At 41.8% G+C, this 17,616-nt stretch overlaps 3 protein-coding genes across 5 annotated transcripts; 1 reads left to right on the plus strand and 2 right to left on the minus strand.

Annotated features, from left to right (window-relative positions):
• On the minus strand, positions 829–2,352 carry LOC8068417 (GDP-mannose 4,6 dehydratase 1). The gene has a single exon (XM_002437742.2). It carries the CDS (start codon positions 2,283–2,285, stop codon positions 1,161–1,163), a length of 1,125 nt encoding a protein of 374 aa, XP_002437787.1. The 5' UTR covers positions 2,286–2,352; the 3' UTR covers positions 829–1,160.
• LOC8068418 (transcription factor GTE1) lies at positions 8,108–12,414 on the plus strand. Of its 2 annotated transcripts, XM_002436392.2 has the most exons (8): positions 8,108–8,344; positions 8,537–8,686; positions 10,119–10,196; positions 10,831–11,055; positions 11,158–11,256; positions 11,435–11,493; positions 11,624–11,774; positions 11,969–12,414. In XM_002436392.2, the coding sequence occupies exons 1-8, from the start codon at positions 8,228–8,230 to the stop codon at positions 12,128–12,130; spliced, it is 1,041 nt and encodes a 346-aa protein (XP_002436437.1). In that variant the 5' UTR covers positions 8,108–8,227; the 3' UTR covers positions 12,131–12,414. The 2 variants fall into 2 exon arrangements, with proteins under 2 accessions (XP_002436437.1, XP_021305335.1); XM_021449660.1 differs by lacking the exon at positions 10,119–10,196.
• Positions 15,281–17,348, minus strand: LOC8070702 (peptide methionine sulfoxide reductase A5). Of its 2 annotated transcripts, none has more exons than XM_021449661.1 (4): positions 16,959–17,348; positions 16,634–16,746; positions 16,020–16,211; positions 15,281–15,918 (listed from the first exon to the last, which is right to left on the minus strand). In XM_021449661.1, exons 1-4 carry the CDS (start codon positions 17,256–17,258, stop codon positions 15,906–15,908), a joined length of 618 nt encoding a protein of 205 aa, XP_021305336.1. In that variant the 5' UTR covers positions 17,259–17,348; the 3' UTR covers positions 15,281–15,905. The 2 variants fall into 2 exon arrangements, with proteins under 2 accessions (XP_021305336.1, XP_002437788.1); XM_002437743.2 differs by having other exon boundaries at positions 16,020–16,164; positions 16,959–17,341.

Genomic DNA, 17,616 nt, shown 5'->3' on the forward strand with positions numbered 1-17,616 from the left:
TCAAGTACATGTGCAATGGACGTGATATATTGCCAAATTCTAGAAAACGGTACTGATTACAAATGTATAACATATATGGACGTGACAAATCAAGCCTCCATTTACATAATGCATGTTGTACAACCTAAATGTTCAAGAATCACATAGAACAAAGAGGTTCAAGTTATAACACAACAGAATATTACAGAAAACTCAGAATAATCCAGTTGTCGTCAGATCTGAAATATGACGCAGACTGAAAAAGTAAAAATGTTGATCGTCGAAGTCAGGAAAAAAAACCTATCCAAGCAGCATTATTGTTGCAAAAGTTAATTAAACCCAAGATGCAAGAAGAGCCCAAAGGACAAATCATGCTACTTCACCGATATTTGTAAATACCTCAGCAGCTGAAGACGATCATAACCATGGACTTGAATCTTTTAGCTACTAATAAAGCCAGATCCAGAACCACTTAACCAAGAAGGTAACAAACAGAAGAAACAAAGGAAAGGTAATACAACACCCAATGCTTGTCATGAAGCCCATTATGCTATAGGATCATATATGAACTCTCTTGGCTTTACTGAAAACATGTTATATTCAGCGTGGGGCCGTGGGCAATATTGATCTGCTATTGCGGTATTGCCTATTGGTTTCAGATCAGATATGATGTCATTTGCATTGCATATGAAGAGTAACCTTAAACTTTAGGAGACTCGTTGCTAAACTGGACAGCGCGTACTGCCAGAACTGTGGAAATTAACCTTCCTGGAGGCTAGAATTCATGGTATACAGCGAAAAAAAAAACTATTTCAATTAAACAGAACATGTGTGGCAGTAGCTGAAGTAGAACAATACAAACTGAAGCAGATGCTATCAGGATGACACTTTTGGTCTTAACATCAACAGCTGCAATCAGGCAGGCATATCATCCTCTTCCAAATACAAAATTGGCATGAATTATTCATTCATTCATTTGATTAAAGTGCATAACATAGTCAGAAAAGTAATGAAGATACTGTGAGATCATACTGCAACCATCCTTATTTCTTACCAGAAGAAGTATCGATAATAACTTCCGTCAACCTCTACTCTGAGAACCACCATGTATATGAGCTACAAGGCAACAATCGAAATCCGAACCCCAAGTCCCAACAGAGCAAGGAGCATCTGCACTGTTCCTATGGCTGCTGCTTGGGGTCACGGTATCCAGCATCCACCAGGACCTTCTCCTTCTTGGCGAGCTCAATGTCGTGATCAACCATCATCTCCACGAGCTGCTGGAACCCAACCTTGGGCTTCCATTTGAGCACCTTCCTGGCCTTGGTGGAGTCCCCCTTGAGGCTGTCGACCTCTGCTGGCCGGAAGTACTTCTTGTCAATGACCACATGATCCTTCCAGTTGAGCCCGGCGTAGCCGAAGGCAGCCTGCAAGAACTCCTCGACGGTGTGGGACTCCTCAGTGGCGACGACGTAATCGGCCGGCTGATCCTGCTGCAGCATGAGCCACATTGCCTCGACGTAGTCCCCCGCGAAACCCCAGTCCCTGGCCGCCGAGAGGTTGCCGAGGAAGACCTTGGTCTGCAGGCCGACCTTGATGCGGCCGACGGCGCGCGTGATCTTGCGCGTGACGAAGTTCTCGCCGCGGCGCGGGGACTCGTGGTTGAAGAGCACGCCGTTGCAGGCGAAGATGCCGTAGGCCTCGCGGTAGTTGACGGTGTACCAGTGCGCGGCGACCTTGGCGGCGGCGTAGGGGGAGCGCGGGTGGAAGGGCGTGTCCTCGCTCTGCGGCGGCGGCGTGGAGCCGAACATCTCCGAGGAGCCCGCCTGGTAGTAGCGGATGGGCTTGCGCGACAGGCGGACGGCCTCGAGGAGGCGGAGCGCCCCCGTGGCGGTGACGTCGGCGGTGTAGTCGGGGACCTCGAAGGAGACGGCGACGTGTGACTGCGCGGCGAGGTTGTAGACCTCGTCGGGGGCGATGGCGTCGAGCGCGCGGCGGAGGGACGAGGAGTCGGAGAGGTCGGCGTAGTGGAGCCGCATCGGGGGACGCGGCGACGACGGCACCGCGTGCGGGTCGTGGTAGATGTGGTCCAGCCGCTGCGTGTTGAAGTTGGAGGAGCGGCGGATGAGGCCGTGCACCTCGTACCCCTTGGACAGGAGCAGCTCCGTCAGGTAGCTCCCGTCCTGCCCCGTGATGCCCGTGATCAGCGCCACCTTCCGCGCCGGCGCGAGGGACCGCGGCACCGGGGCGGTCTCGCCGTCGCCGGCGGCAGTGGCAGTGGCGGCCGCGCCGTTGGAATGAGCCATTTGGGGATTGCCTCAGGTCGGCGGTCAGATCTGCGGGGGTGGGGGAAGGGAAGCAAATTTGGGGGGAAGAAAGCAGGGGAGGCAGGGAGTATTTGTAGGGCCCGCCTGCAGAGCCGATGCACCGGGGTCTGGTCCACCAGTCAAGTGTGCGTGTATACTTGCCAAATGAGCAAACCGAAACATTTCTCTTTTCCTTTTGCGGACTTTGTGTGAACAAAAATATCGGTGGCTGTATATCTCCACTCCATCCCTTTGGCTCCGTGAATGTACTAAGATTTTTTGAACCAAGGATAAAAATACAAAATTTAAGGGAAAAAAATGCATGATGCACTTATGAGTGTCACATGTTTAGAGCATCTCCAAGACTCTCTTTTTTTTAAAAAAAAAACTACTCTCTAAATAAAATCATTATTTAGAGTCATTTGAATACAAAATATTATCTATATCTTTTCACTCTTCTACAACTTTTCTATATCTTGTGCGCGCATTGTTAGAAAATTAATTAACAATTTTTAGATATTTAACTGAAAAAGATTGTTGGAGGATATTTTTCATCAAAGTATATATTCCTATTAATATAGAAGGATGTAGAAAAAATATAATCACAAAAACGCCTTTTATCGTTGTTTTTAGGATGAAGCAAACATCCACCGTTAACTCTATCCTTTTCCAACCTTCTAATTAGTCCCTATCCCATTGGTCTTTCCTAGCTAGGGACGCCATGGCCAATGGAAATGCGCCTTTAATTTGCTGTGTTTTGTGAAGCTATGTTCTAGGCTTGAAACATGTATAACTGTATTTTTATTTTATTTTCCTTTAGAACTATAGTTCTCCTTAATTCCTTAATGGTGGGAAGAATACTCTCACGCCTCCATCGGTTTTACTGGTTTGTTAGTACAATTTTTAAAAAATAATATAGCAGAAATTTTATTTATTTGTTTCTCGAGGCTAAGTGCTTCACAATTTCGCACGTGCAATATAACTTTTTTTCACAATTCTGCACGTGCAATAATAACCTTCTGAGTAACCATCGTTTTGACTGGTCTGCTAGTACGAAAAATAAAATGTCCATAAATTTCCTAGTGCAAAAAAAAGAGAAAAAACTGAAAGGTTGGCTTTAGCTGTCTAGTACAGCACTGTTTACAGAGTAATAATTAATAAGCATAATTTTCACCAGCTGTATCACCACCTTTCAGGGGTGATGTCATCGTGCTCATATTCACCAAGGAGTTAATGTTACACACACAAAAAAAAGCAGAAAATTCAAATTTCTAGGGTTTATTTGTTTGATTAATATAACTAGGTGAATTCCCCGCGCGTTGCTGCGGGATTTTCTTAAAAATAAATCATTATATACATAACATTACTATATGGTATTTCAGTCTATTATGTATGTATACATATGAATTTGACTTGCATGTATTTTATTATATTAGATCTAGTAAAAGATAATAGAACAAAAACTAATATTTGGTTACATTATAGAGGAATTAATTGATGATGAAACAAATAGTGTAGTACATGACTTGTATGTTAATAGATGACATGGTCATTTTTTGTAATTAATGTGGGGTGACATGGACTTAGTGGGGAATGATGTGGACACCTTGCATGAAGAGATAGAATATTTAGTGGGTCACTCGGTGGAGAATGATGTGGACACTTTGCATGAAGAGAGAATTCATCTAATGAGGTTTAGCTTTATAAAAGTTATAGATATTAACTAGTTACCGGTCTGAGCTAAAAAGCAGTCTAAATTGGCTATCAACTAGTAAGACTTGACTTAAAAAAAATAGCTAACATTAGCTCTAGTGCATCTAAACACAAAAAATATGAAAATATAGAAAAAAGACGTGGTTGTAATACTGGAGGCTGGCGAAACATATGAAAATATTTGTGTACTTGCTAGTACGAAAATTTAAAATGACCATTTAAACCATGAAACGGTAGCTATCTAGTACTGTTTATAAAAGCATAATTGCACCCATCTGTTTTAGTTGGATCACATCGCGCTCGTGTTCTAGTTATTAATGCCGAAAAAGGTACAAAGGTCAAATATACATCTGATCTCCACACAAACATGCATGTAGCCCTTTTATCATTTTATAAACGTGCACGCCAAAAGTTTTAACATCAAAACTAGGTTTTAATAAGAATGGTTCACGGCGTTTTATTTTGCAAGGTAATGGCATGACAATTTTCATGCATCACAAATTGTTCAAGGAGAGTGTTTGTTTTTTCATTTGTTCTCAAACATGTAAGAAAATGTGAGGCATCCCAAACGAGTAGCTCCGAGCTACTAGCAGTTTTGTGATATGGAGGAGAGAGAAGCGCGATAAACCAAGTCGCTAGCGATGAGTTTATAGCTAAGTCCTATATGGTTCCCATGGAACACACTGTCTCTCCCTCTATTCCACATCAGTGTTTAGCTGTGCAGCCAGTGATTTTTGTTTTCACAGCTTAGCTGGCGATTAGATCGGATATTGGGGACACCCTAATGGCAAAAAAGAAAAAGGTCAAATATATGCAAATTCCATACACATTTATCCCTGATCCCACTTGTGTTGCACCATGCATAGTACTATCCACTTCATATATATAGTAATAACAAAATTGATATATCATCATGTTCTTATTTCTTTTTGGGAGGGTCGTATCACTGTCTAGTAGAAAGTAATGTATGTTTTTTTAAGGGAGATAAATATGTATGGTTTTTCTCTCATCGTCTTAATCACCTCGCGTAGGCGAGTGGAAGTCAAATACGGAGTAGGTTTGCTTGAGACGGTAAAAAGCAAGTGCAGGGCACCGGCAAGAGCACGAGGTGCCTTGGTTTGACCGGCCGCCGGGAGCACCGGACTTGTCTTCCGTTCCATGATCCCCATGCATTGACCTAGTGCCCAGTTGCAGTTGCAGTTGGCACAGATCCACGGATTACATACAGTAGAAATGCGATTCCAGATGGTTCGATCAGATCTGCCGACAGTTAAACAATACCACTGCTCCTGCACTAGGATCCAAGAACTCCAGAACGCCGGTTGCAGAAACCAATAGCCACAGGCAGGCGACCAATGACAGATGCATCGCCGAGGCACGTCCATGTCAAAGGTTCAAGCAAAAGCAACACCCACAGGCTGAGCCGGAGCTCGACTGCTCGAGGTGTAGTACTGTAAAAAAAACTCAAAGAGCCGCAGTGCAAACTCGCAGTGAGTCTGGATTGGACTTGGACAGTGTCATTCTGCAGGCACGTCCCCTGTCAAAAACGTCGGTGCGACACTGCAGGCACACCTGTCACCACAATTCGAAGTTCAAATTCAGGTTTCAGACAACCATCATGCTTCAATCAGAGCTCACAAGCTCACCATATGCAAGGTGTTTTCTGACCAGACGGCACTGAAGAGTTTGCATCCCTGACGACAGCTCCAACTGTCGGTGCCACATCTGCAAAAAAAAAAAAAAAAGAAGCCAAAGAAAAACACGAGTCAAGCAACGTTTTGAGAGTACAATTCCACATTTCAACTGGAATTGCCCATTTTCCAAGATGGAGTAAACTTGTAAGTGGCAGTGATGCGTGCACTCTGAAAGATGGCAATTCTCTAAGGCCTTGTTTAGTTCCTTGAGAAAAATATTTTAGATAATGTAGCACTTTCGTTTGTATTTTGTCAAGCATTGCCTAACTAGGCTCAAAAGATTTGTCTCGCAAATTATAGATAAATTGTGCAATTACTTATTTTTTATCTATATTTAATGCTTCATGCATGTACCGTAAGATTTGATGTGATGGTAAATTTTGAAAAGTTTTTGAATTTCGGGTGTATTAAAATTGTGGGTTGAACAGTGTACAGGACATCCTCAGGCCAGGTCGATGCGCATGCGCATGCATGGCATCTTTCCTTCCCTCCCAAGCGACAAGGAGTATGCCTTCCTGTGCCTGGTTTCCATGCATCCCTGCTTATAATCATTATTGTTCATGGAGACTCACAATTGCTCGGATTCTTCCTTTAGCTGGGTCCAGGAATGACACCCCAATCAGCTGCTACTGAGTCTGGCCACGTCTGTGTACTTCAGATCTCTGGTTCAGCCGGTCTTCTGTAATTCTTAGAGCCCTGATTGCATGTCAATTCCTGGTTCAGCCAGGCCCTTTCATTCTTACTACAAGATACTGAGATAATTGTTTCATCTCATGCCAACTTGCATCAGCTTTCCTGCTGCTTTTGCCTTGCAATGTTTAAGATCTTGGTGACAGTGACACCTTTGGGACTACTTGCTTCATGCTTGACCTCCTTTTAACTACTTTTAAGTTTTGTTCTTTTCATGGCTTATGTGTCATGCCTTACAGTCCATACCCTTTTCTGATCCAGAAAAAAAAAAGCTTAAACGAATAAGAAATGACTTGGCAACTGTGATGTTTAATTAGGGTGCATTTGGTATGAATCTGAATTTTTATAGAAATTCTTTGGATATGAATTTTAGTAGGGACATTTTTATGATGAATCAGAATCAGTTTAATGGTTAGTAGGTTGAATTCTATTTTTAAATATTTTTCATTAAAATCATATAAATGAAAACATGTTACAAAAAATTACAACTTTTTTATGGGGAAGGAACAGCTTAAATGCAGCCATTTAAACTTTTTACGCTTAAAAATGATTAGCTGAAAAAAAAATATGATGCTAGTAGAGAGAGGGGGGAGCTAAGAAATCGGAATCAGGTAAAACTACTCGGACATTTCTGGCTCCTAGTACACAGGCAGAAAGAGGAGAATCGATTTAGTGAAACATTTCTCTACCCACCTGTTTGGCAGTGATTCTTGCATTTCATGGGAGACTCGAAACTGCTCAGAGCTACCAAACAGGCTTAGTATTGAGTTAAGACAAAGCAATTTGATCCTAGATGGTTAGTTGCGTCTTCTCTTTGATAACAATAACAAACTCACCAAAAGTCCAAAACATTAAATTTCATCATTCTGGACAAGTTTAAAGTTTTAGTATCTTCAATTCAATCATTTCTAGTTTCTTCAGGCTTACATGCTTACTCTGCACAAATGAGGTTAACTGATCTTGTTCTGATAAAAGTAAAGGCCAATCCTTTGGTTTTTAGCCAATCCAGTGGTTACCTTCTTGAATTGGCTTCAGTTGGGTTTTTTTTTATTTCCAACATAGTGTAGTCTGCAGTGTTGGGTGTACACTTATTGGGTGCATAATTCTATCACTATGGAATGCTAGCAAAAATATATTTTAGGTGAAACCTTCTCTAATGGTGGAAATTAAATCTTGTGGCATGGCTATCACGTGGCTTGTCTCTATCCATACATGTACTTCGATAGATCCCATTGTGACATGGACTTCAACCTCACTCTTTCCCTCTCCCACCTATAGATCCAAACTCTCCCTCCAACTTTCCTTTCTGGGTTCGTATGTTCTTATTTAGGAATTAGGGTTGCCAGGATTTAGGACATCTCCGGTGGAGCATGTGTCTAGAGGGAGGCCTTGAGTAGGAATTCACCTATCCAAGCTCTGTCACATCCATTGTCACCGTTGTCACTCTCCCTCCCCCACATCCAAACTCTCTTTGTCCACATGAAAAGTTAGGAATACTAAAATTTGTGCTTACAACCAAATAATGTCTTCTAAAGATAGCTCAAATAAATTAGACATTTTCTTCTTTTTTTTTTAAAAAAAGCAATCCACAACCTTGCGGATTAGGCCTGTTTAGCCCACCTATGCAGCCCAGCCCATGTTGTCGTCATGTTCAGCCCGGCCCATAGAGATCTGTACACCTGCCGGCGCAGGAGGCCCCCATATGCTCATCATCATAGACAGCACTTGCCGTCCAAAAAACAAAAAAAGGAAAAAGGAAAACAAAAAAAAAACCGTCAGAGCGGCGGTCGGCTGTAGTGCAGTTGCAGGTGTTCGCCGGCACACGCGCGCGGCCGCGAACCCTAGATGACGCCGGCGAACGGCGCCCCAGCGCCGGCAGCGGAGTCTGTCCCCCCCGAGGTGGAGTCGGAGGCCGATGCGTTCCGGCGCCAGGTTGACGACCTCGTCTCGAAGACCGACGTGGTAATCCTCCGACTGCCTGCTCCTAGTCCCGTCTCGTATAGCGACGATGACGCGATTCTAGTGCGGGAGAAGCGTCGATTAGAATGTTTTGTTTGGCGAATTTGGGGGGAATTTGTGTTCTTATTTGTTCGCGCGACAATTCGGGCGCAGTAGTTCTCAGATTGGGGGTTGTTTGCCATGTGTGTGCTGCAGCTGGAGAAGCGGGTGAAAGAGGTGGTGGACTTCTATGATGGCAAGAAGCACGGAAGCGGCGGGCGGAAGGGCGGCGGTGGCGGCAGGCACGGGGCATACTCGAGGGGGATGCCCGACCTTATGCGCCAGTTCGGCGTGCTTTTGAAAGAGGTGACCTTTCTAGAGTTCTTTCTTGAATCTTGGCATTAATAATAATCTCTGCACACAGTGCTTGTTGGGTTCAGTCTGTTTTGTTGCATCATAAAAACATTCTGTAGAAAGTCTGTCCAATTTAGAGCAGTAAACGACATGAACGTGTGATAGATCATCAAAATGAAACGGTTTACGGTTGCAGCTTTTGAAAGCGGTATTGATGAGATCACATATGCAACTAAAAAGTATCTTTATTGAGGCTAAAAACACATCTTTGTTGTTGGCTGATAATATTCAAGGTCAATTATTTCAATTGAGTACCTGATATCTCTCTAGCTTGTAGATAATTTTTGTCAAAGTTTATAATATAATTTTCTTCTCCAGTGGTCCCTTCAAATTTCCTTTTTTAGACCAAAGACCATTGGCACAGCTTACTGCGGACAGCGGACACGAGTTCGTAACGGAAGATCGCTAAAACCTGAAAGGCACAAACTAACTCAATACTCGCCATAATCTAAACCACCAATCTGCAAACTCCTCTAAAAACCTACCAGCAAAAATGCCACAAATATACAGCCATAGCCACATTTATTTTAAGCGCTTCATGCAAAAACAACACCAGACTACTGCAACCTAGCCAACACTCAACCACATTAGAGCAAACAGCACTCCTCCAAATTTGTTCAATGCCATTTACCATGTGCCTGATAAGCTCTGCCGCTCTTTTCTTTGTCCTTCTCTGAGACCATCACCATCCAGTTCTGCAGCAAGGCCACCAGCTTGAATATGACCACTACCACCTTTGGCTCCTTGGTCAATTTGTTGTTAAACACTAGATCGTTCCTTTTGTTCCACAGCACCCACAGAGAACCTGCACAACAAAATTGAATCACAAACCTTTGTCTTCCTATATCTGAAGTCAGGAGGAATAAAAGTCACTACAGTCTACTGCACAACAAAATTGAATCACAAAACAGAAACAGACTTCTAAAAAAAGCACAGAAAAAAGAGCAATAGGACACAGAAAAAGGATAGGATCAGTAGTTTCACCATCTCCACAAAATTTGCACTGTTCTTATCCCATTCACTTTGTTTTCTTAATTCGGACTGCTGATTGGATCCTACCATGGAATGCCATCCACAGAAAGATCTTCACCATTAGAAGAGCTTTGCAGTCTTATACATCCACCATATGTTGACTCACCACACCACCAGAAGTCAAACCTTTATATAGATATTTTGTTGTGTGTCTCCCTGACCTCTCTAAACCCCAGATCACTACATCTCTTCCTTCGGATAGAGAAACATCCCTCAATTACTTTTAGGTCCTTCTAACTTTTCATTTAGTTATTCTAGGAGAATCAGAAAATGTGTGATTGGTTTGCAATATGAAATTACCCATTTATTCCTTTGTCATTTCACTCAGTCTTCTTGATTTTCATCCTTCCAGATCACCTCTCATAAAGATGCATGGCCATTTCTGAAGCCGGTGGATGTTGTAACCCTGCACATTCCTGACTATCACAAAGTAATGGCTAAGCCTGCTAATATAATTTTTCATTTATTGCTGTAGTTGATTCCTAACGGAGTAGTAATTTTGATTACAAGGGGATATTGTTGTAGGTTAGTATAAATATTAATCATTACTGATGTTGCTGTATGTCTTTAGTGTTATCCTGGATGTATGAGCAATACTTAATCTTGAAGAGGTACACTGACTTTTACCTTGATCCAGTTTGGCCTCTGTTTGTATTATATTGCAAGCACAGGTATATAAATATAACTACAATGGATATGAGCCATTGTAGTGAGTGGCTTCTCCTTTAGCAGTGGAACCTTCTCACCCCTTTTTAGAGTTTTACCATTGAATTAATACAACAGTTTATGTTCAGTTTCCTGATGTACAAGGTTGTGTCCTTAACCTCTATTATCTGTTACAAGATTGGATATTGCTTCAAATTGTGGAATCCTTGACATTTAGCTGTATATGCTTCTCTGTATTTAGCTTCTCCTTGGAAGCTGCTTAGATGCACCATAGTTAGAGCTGCTTTGGTTTTGTTATTATCAACAGCCAAAGCAGGGGCATTTAATATTTATTTATTTATGTATCAGTAAAGCTTGTTTGTAGTGATTTCAATATGTTTAGTTTATCTTGTTAACAGATTATTACCCAACCTATGGACTTCTCTACCATCCAAAAGAAAATGGAAAGGAAAGATGGTACCTGTTACACCAATGTTCGAGAAATATGTTCTGATGTTCGATTAATTTTTGCCAATGCGATGAAGTACAATGATGATCAAAATGTAGTCCACTTGATGGCTAAATCATTGCTTGAGAAATTTGAAGAGAAGTGGCTCCATTTTCTTCCTAAAGTTGAGAGTGAGGTAAAGTTTTTTAGTCATACCTCTCTCTCTCACCGCCTAGTCAATAAAAGCATGTCGGAACCTTTTATTTGTGCATTATATTTTCTGTACATATGCTTGTAGGAAAAAAGACAAAAGGAGGAGGAATCAAAGGGTGTTGCAGCCACAAATACTTCTCGAGAAGTTGCAATCGCAAAATTAGCAAAAGATACTGATGATGAGGTATGATGCTTGTTTACATTGTTAGTTGTTGGGATGTTAATAGCAGTTTGATGGTGTGGTTTTGGATGCAATATGTACAAATGTCGACTCATCTTCATTGCCTCGTTCAGTATTAGATTTTCAAGTATCCTATTCTTTCCCATGGATATTCAGTACCTCTCTTCTTTTTTCTCCTCAGCTAAATCAGATCAATAGGAAGCTGGAGGAACTCCGGAAAATGGTGGTTCACAGATGCAGGTAAATCTTATAATGCTCATCCTATGCCTTTTGTTTTGATTATATGCTATTATTTTTTATGTTGTGATGATGACATTCTACCCTGTATCTGAATCTGGTTCACATGGTTGCTGAACTTTTTATATTATAGGAAAATGACCACAGATGAGAAGAGGAAGCTGGGTGCAGGGATCTGCCACTTGTCTCCAGATGATCTTAACAAGGCGCTAGAAATTGTTGCACAAGACAATCCTAGCTTCCAAACTAAAGCAGAAGAAGTGGATCTTGATATGGATGCCCAGGTAATGGTTTATGTGTTCCCTGCGCTCACCCTTTCTTTTTTTTGTTTCAACCATAGACATAACTGGTTATATTGCATCATGGCTTAGAATTAAGGAAAAGGAAAGAATACCACCCTGTGCATGTAACTTGAGAGTTTCCTCCTACCATTTTGGTTATTTTTTCCAGTCCGTTTTAACTTTGGTCCCTGATGCAGAGTGAGACAACCCTATGGAGGCTGAAATTCTTTGTGAGGGAAGCACTGGAACGACAGGCCAACGTTGCCTCTGGGAAGATGGACGAAAACGCCAAAAGAAAGAGGGAGATATGCAATGCTCTGGCCAAAACAGCATCGAAACGGATCAAGAAGCAACCCTAGCCATCTTCCAGATCTTTGACTCGCGTCCTTCTGTGATTGTTAAGAAGTTTTTTTGGTAGGAGTAGCCATTAGCTTTGTGAAAGGATTTCCTGCATTTTTTGTGGAGCTGTGTATATAGTACACTGTCTGTCCAGTAACAAGTGATTTCATGTGTAACCATGAGCTGATCGCATCGACTCTGACCAAAACAACAAACATTGTCTCTACTTGCAATTGCTAGAATGAAAGCCACAACCACAATGTGATTGATTGTAAAAGGAATTGCAGACATTTCGCACTGTTTACTCTCCGCGCCTTGCTTAAAATTAAGGTAAGAGGGCCTGTGGATTTACAAGTTTCTTGTGGTGAGTTTGTTGTAAGTTGGTAACTGGGATGATCCTGTGCGGATGCAGAGCAGACAACCTCTGAAGGCTGAAATCCCTTTGTGAGGGAAGCGCTGGAAGGGCAGGCCAACGTTGCACTTGCACCTGGCACGCACGCAAGATGACGAAGGTTAGCTGCAGAGACAATCGAACCGAACCGCGCCGGCTGCAACCATCAGCTAACAGCTAATCAGGTACTAGCCGTGGTAGAACGGATGCTTCACTTAGGGCGTCTCTAGTGAGACTAAGAATATCTCGCAGCGCCTTTCTAAATCTTACTCTCTAAATCATTGTACGGAGAGTCATTTATATAAAAATTATTTTCTATATTTTTTCACTCTGACAATTTTTTTATATCTCATATCATACTTTAGAGAGCCATTCTCGTCTTTTATTTTTGGCTAGCGAAAATCCGAAATAGAAGATGACTATATTTATTTAGAGAAGCTGTTGGAGAGTATTTTTTTAACAAAATCTCGATTCCTAGCATTTAATAACAATATGAGAAGTCTCTTGGAGATGCTCTAATGACTTGACCAGCTGATCCGAAGATGTGCAACAAATAAGCACTAGTTAAATCTGTTATCGTTTACAAAAATGGACATCCTCAAAAGACCGTGTTGATTAACCTAGACGGTCGAGTCTATCTTGGTTAATTTATTAATAAAAGTAGATATCCTAAAGTGAGTGTATAATTCTTGGTTAATTTATTCTAACTTTTTTTAGAGTCAAAACATTTTAAGTTTGATCAAATCTATATAATAAAATAATGATATCTATGATACTAAATAACTATTATTAGATTCTTCAATAATTATATTTTCATACTAGCTCTAATTGATGTCACAAATCTTTGTAGTTTTCTTTATAATTTTGGTCAAACTTGAAATGTTTTTGAGATCTTGAGAGAAAGTTAGAATGACTCATAATTTGAGATAGAGAGAGTAATTCTTTATGCAACACGTGATTATATTCAGTATCGTTCCAATAGGTCATGGCTGCCATTATACTTTACCGAGTCCTAACCCATCACTGATCTCAGGTTACAAGGATACTAGGATAGTGCACTACTTGTAAGAAACAAGCTTTCAGACTTGAGAACAGCCATAACCACCAGAAATACTCCATTTCCATGTCCAGTGTAACAGAATGCAGTTCCCAGATCATCAGTTAATGCTCCATTTGGTTGCTGCTGGTGGCCTGTTTGCAGGTTCTGGAAGGAAATATTCAGAGTTTCAGACCCGCTTCACATTCGGGTGCTTTGGTTTCAAATTTCAACACCTGCGCAGTCCATTCTTCGCCCCATGTCAGAGTTCAATCCAGCCAAATGGCAGATTGAGTACATGGGTCGAGTCCGTCAATATTCTAAAAAATCTTCAGAAGTCAGAGAAAAGCGAATACTACTCATTTTTCAGTGTATATAACACAGCTTCAGAAGCTGGCTATTGACATCATAACCATGCGAAAATGGAAAGTGTAGGGCCATGTTGAAAGAAAATGGCAAAAAAATTGAAAGAAAATGGCCATGTTTCTTTTACGAGTATAAGGCCATGTTACTTTATCGTATAGGGCATAGGGTTTCATAATATGGGACGGATGTATTTGTTTCGGGTTCTGTCTTGTTCTGAACTCTTTAACTTGCACGTGTTCTGAACTCTGAACTGTCTTGTTCAAGTCTGAACGTTCTCTTGTTCTGTACTCTGGAATGTGTGGTTGGGCAGCTTTCAGGCGAGAATGGAGAGCAGGGTACTTCAAGCAAAGTGATGATGTGTGTGATGAGTGCTAATTTTTACAAACTTCTTGCTTTCAATGAGATGAAGACTTATGGAACGTAGGGAAAAACATGTCTAGCCTCAGAATATTATGAATGAATACATTGCAATGAGCTATAATTCTGGGACATCCAATTTCTTCCCTACAGTCAGAAATTCAGTGTACCAAATAAATAGCTTTTGCAGGACCTCAAGTCATTATCCCATGTCTTCCCTGTACTGAGATGAAGAACAATATAACAATGAGGGTCCACAGGAAGTTGTACCAAAATCAATCAATTTTATGACATTACTCACGAGTCAGTCATGACTCATGAGTTCCACCATTCAACATCACCTGTTGTACTGTTGCTCAAATGAAATTGGTCCCTGTTTTCTTATTCCTCTTGGTTTGCTTTTGTGGAAAAGATCATACTCATTTGATGTGCATTCTAGTTAACCCTACTGTTAACTAACTGAAATTTTGGTATATGGCTTGCTATATAACCCCCGTGCCATCACCACATTTGTGTGTTTTATAGTGCTAGTTACTTCCAAAACAACAAAATGAGATGCAACTCCACTCTCATGCAAGCATCTTACACTGCTATCTCATTTGATCCCAAAATCAAAACAAAATTACATTATGATGATTTTAAGTTGAGATTTTAAGAGGGAATTGGGATTTGGTCCCAAAACCAAACAAAATTACATTATGAGTTGAAGTTGAGATTTTAGAGGGAACTGAGATTGTCCACATCGTTTACATATCCGAATGGTGCAGAAGTCAGGGACAGGTCTATAGGGGACTACGGGGCTCTAGCCCCCAGCAGCTGTTTCATGAGAAGAAATATGGGGAGGGTGAGGGAGAAGAAGAGGTGGAGAAAAAAAATGGAAGAGACCAGTCCCCTTCAATCCTGTTCTTGGGCTCTAAACCTAGCAAAAATGTGAAAGATATTTGAACTAACAAGATTGGAGTGTTTCTTCAATAGCTTTGTCAAATGTGCAATACCACATTGTTTTTTTTTCCTCTGCAATGACATAATTTTTGTCATATTAGCCCTTTCTTTGCAAAGACAAACTGAATACATGATTCTTCCCTAATCAACATAACCGAATTTTAATGGTCATATTTACACGCACCATCAGTCACGACAAACACAACCTCTAATGAATAAAAACAAAATATTTATATTTTGACAAAAGAAAAAAAAATACAAAAAGAAAACTATTGTCTATTGACAAAGCTTTGGACCATGCATATGGGTTACAAATGGAGTAACACATAGCTTCTAACAATCCCAATGAAGATGCTACGAACTATATAATCTTCATGAGCAAAGTGAAGACTGGATAACTAAGGTCACCATGACAATGGTGAACAACTTAAGTATTCCTAAAAACCTTCTTTGCAAAATCATGCACCTCTTTTGTGTCTACATTGCATCAATCGGTTTGAGTCCAGGAGCAGTATGAGTTAAATGTCCCTTAAGATGGGCCATCCTTTCTTTGTGACCTCATCAATCTTGGAGTTAATTCTCTTTTGGGTATTCGCAGGACAGAGCTCAGCAGCATATGCATTCAGTTTTGCAGCTAGTGTTGATGTCAGGAGCTCCTCCTCCGGCAAATTCCCAATCAATTGCAAGAGGAATGGTTTGCGCTTCAGTTCAAATTTCTAGCATAGAAACTCAGCTCATATAAATGCAAACAGGAAATAAAAAGTAGCATACTGAATTGCATTTGGATCATCAAAGGGAAGTATAGTGGAATTGCTACCTGATGTTCTGGTTCAGCAGAATGAAACACCCCCAATGGTTGGATCTGTGTGGTAATAACGCTGCTACGATCTTTAGCTTGTTCTTTTTCTTTGCTAAGAGCAGCCAATCTGGCCTCAATGGTTCCATTAGTGAAGATAACAGATCTGCAACCACACCAGTGACTTGAGAATTATGTTCATGTCTTTTGGACCTATCCAATCACATAACAGACATAATGTTCATTCACGATTCATGAAAACCGTTTGCTTAAAATACAAATGGCATGGTACATCTACATCATAACGTAAAAGATCAAGTTAATCCAATCTATTATAAATCCGGATACCATGATTTGAAGTAAAAATGGTGACTTTAATAAACTGATAGAAGCATCATGCAATCATTGTAACTGAAATTCGCCTAACATGAATCGGGCACAGGATGCTTGTAAATCAAATTTATTATCAGTTTCATGATACTATGATTGGAGGAAAAATACCATGGCTTTAGTCTGGCAATGGCACAGGACACAAGTAAAGATTATAAAAAAAAATTACTGGACAAAAGGGCCCCCGCAAGTCATGCAAGAAAAAAAAAACCACTTTTGCCAGAAAGAGATGATAACTCAATCACCTATACTGGTTGCCAACATCTGGCCCTTGCCCAAACACCTCCCGTGGGTCATGACTTGCCCAGAACACATCCAAAAGCTGCCTGTAGTGAATCAACCGTGGATCATACTCAACCTAATTGGTTCAAGAGAGACAGTTTGTCAATGCCAATCATCATTTCTCAAGGAACACTTCAGTGCAGAATACCTCCAAACTAAATCAATAAACAAAAATGAAGCATGAATGCACGATAAAGCAAGCCAACACGCCAAGAACAAGACATGTCCCAATTTCTTCAAGCAAACGGCAACACTACACTGCACATGAGGCTACTTGAACGGCGGCACCTTGACGCACTCGGCGTGGTCGGCGAGGTTGCGGTACTCGGGGTTGGCCTTGGAGCCGCCAGCGTAGCCAACGGAGGTGCGGATCACGCCAGGGAGGCACCCGAACGCCGCCTCCGACCGCCAGAAGCTGCCCAGCGCGAACACCGCCGTGGCCGTCGCTCCTCCGCGCGGCAGCGCCGTCGCTCCACGGACGGCACCGCCGCGGCCCGGGAGGCGCGCACCCGAGACCCCAGCGACGAGTAGGACGAGCACCCCTATGAGTATGACGCCCGCCACGGCGACGGCGGAGGGCGCTGCCATGGCGTCTGCCGGAGATCGGGATCGGGCAGGTGCGTGAGCGTGACCAACCGGCGGGTGGGCTGGGTGCTTTGCTGCTCGTCGGTGTGGGACTACTCGAAGTCGAAGGGTCCGGACGGTTGGTGGTGCTGGGCTGGTAGGCAGTTGGGCCGTATGGATCGAACAAGTGGTCCCACTAATGGGCTTGAAGGCCACGTTTCGGCCTAATAAAGAAAAAGAGAGCCCTCTTCAGTTAAACAGTTAAAACAGCTCCTAATCAAGATGTACTTCAAAAACTTCAAATACAAGTTATAATATTTGGACTTAAACATGAACTCGGATAGCTTCGCCGAACACGACCCAGCATCAGCCTACCAACTAT

This window comes from Sorghum bicolor, chromosome 10 (assembly GCF_000003195.3).
Source record: "Sorghum bicolor cultivar BTx623 chromosome 10, Sorghum_bicolor_NCBIv3, whole genome shotgun sequence".
Lineage (NCBI taxonomy): Eukaryota > Viridiplantae > Streptophyta > Magnoliopsida > Poales > Poaceae > Sorghum > Sorghum bicolor.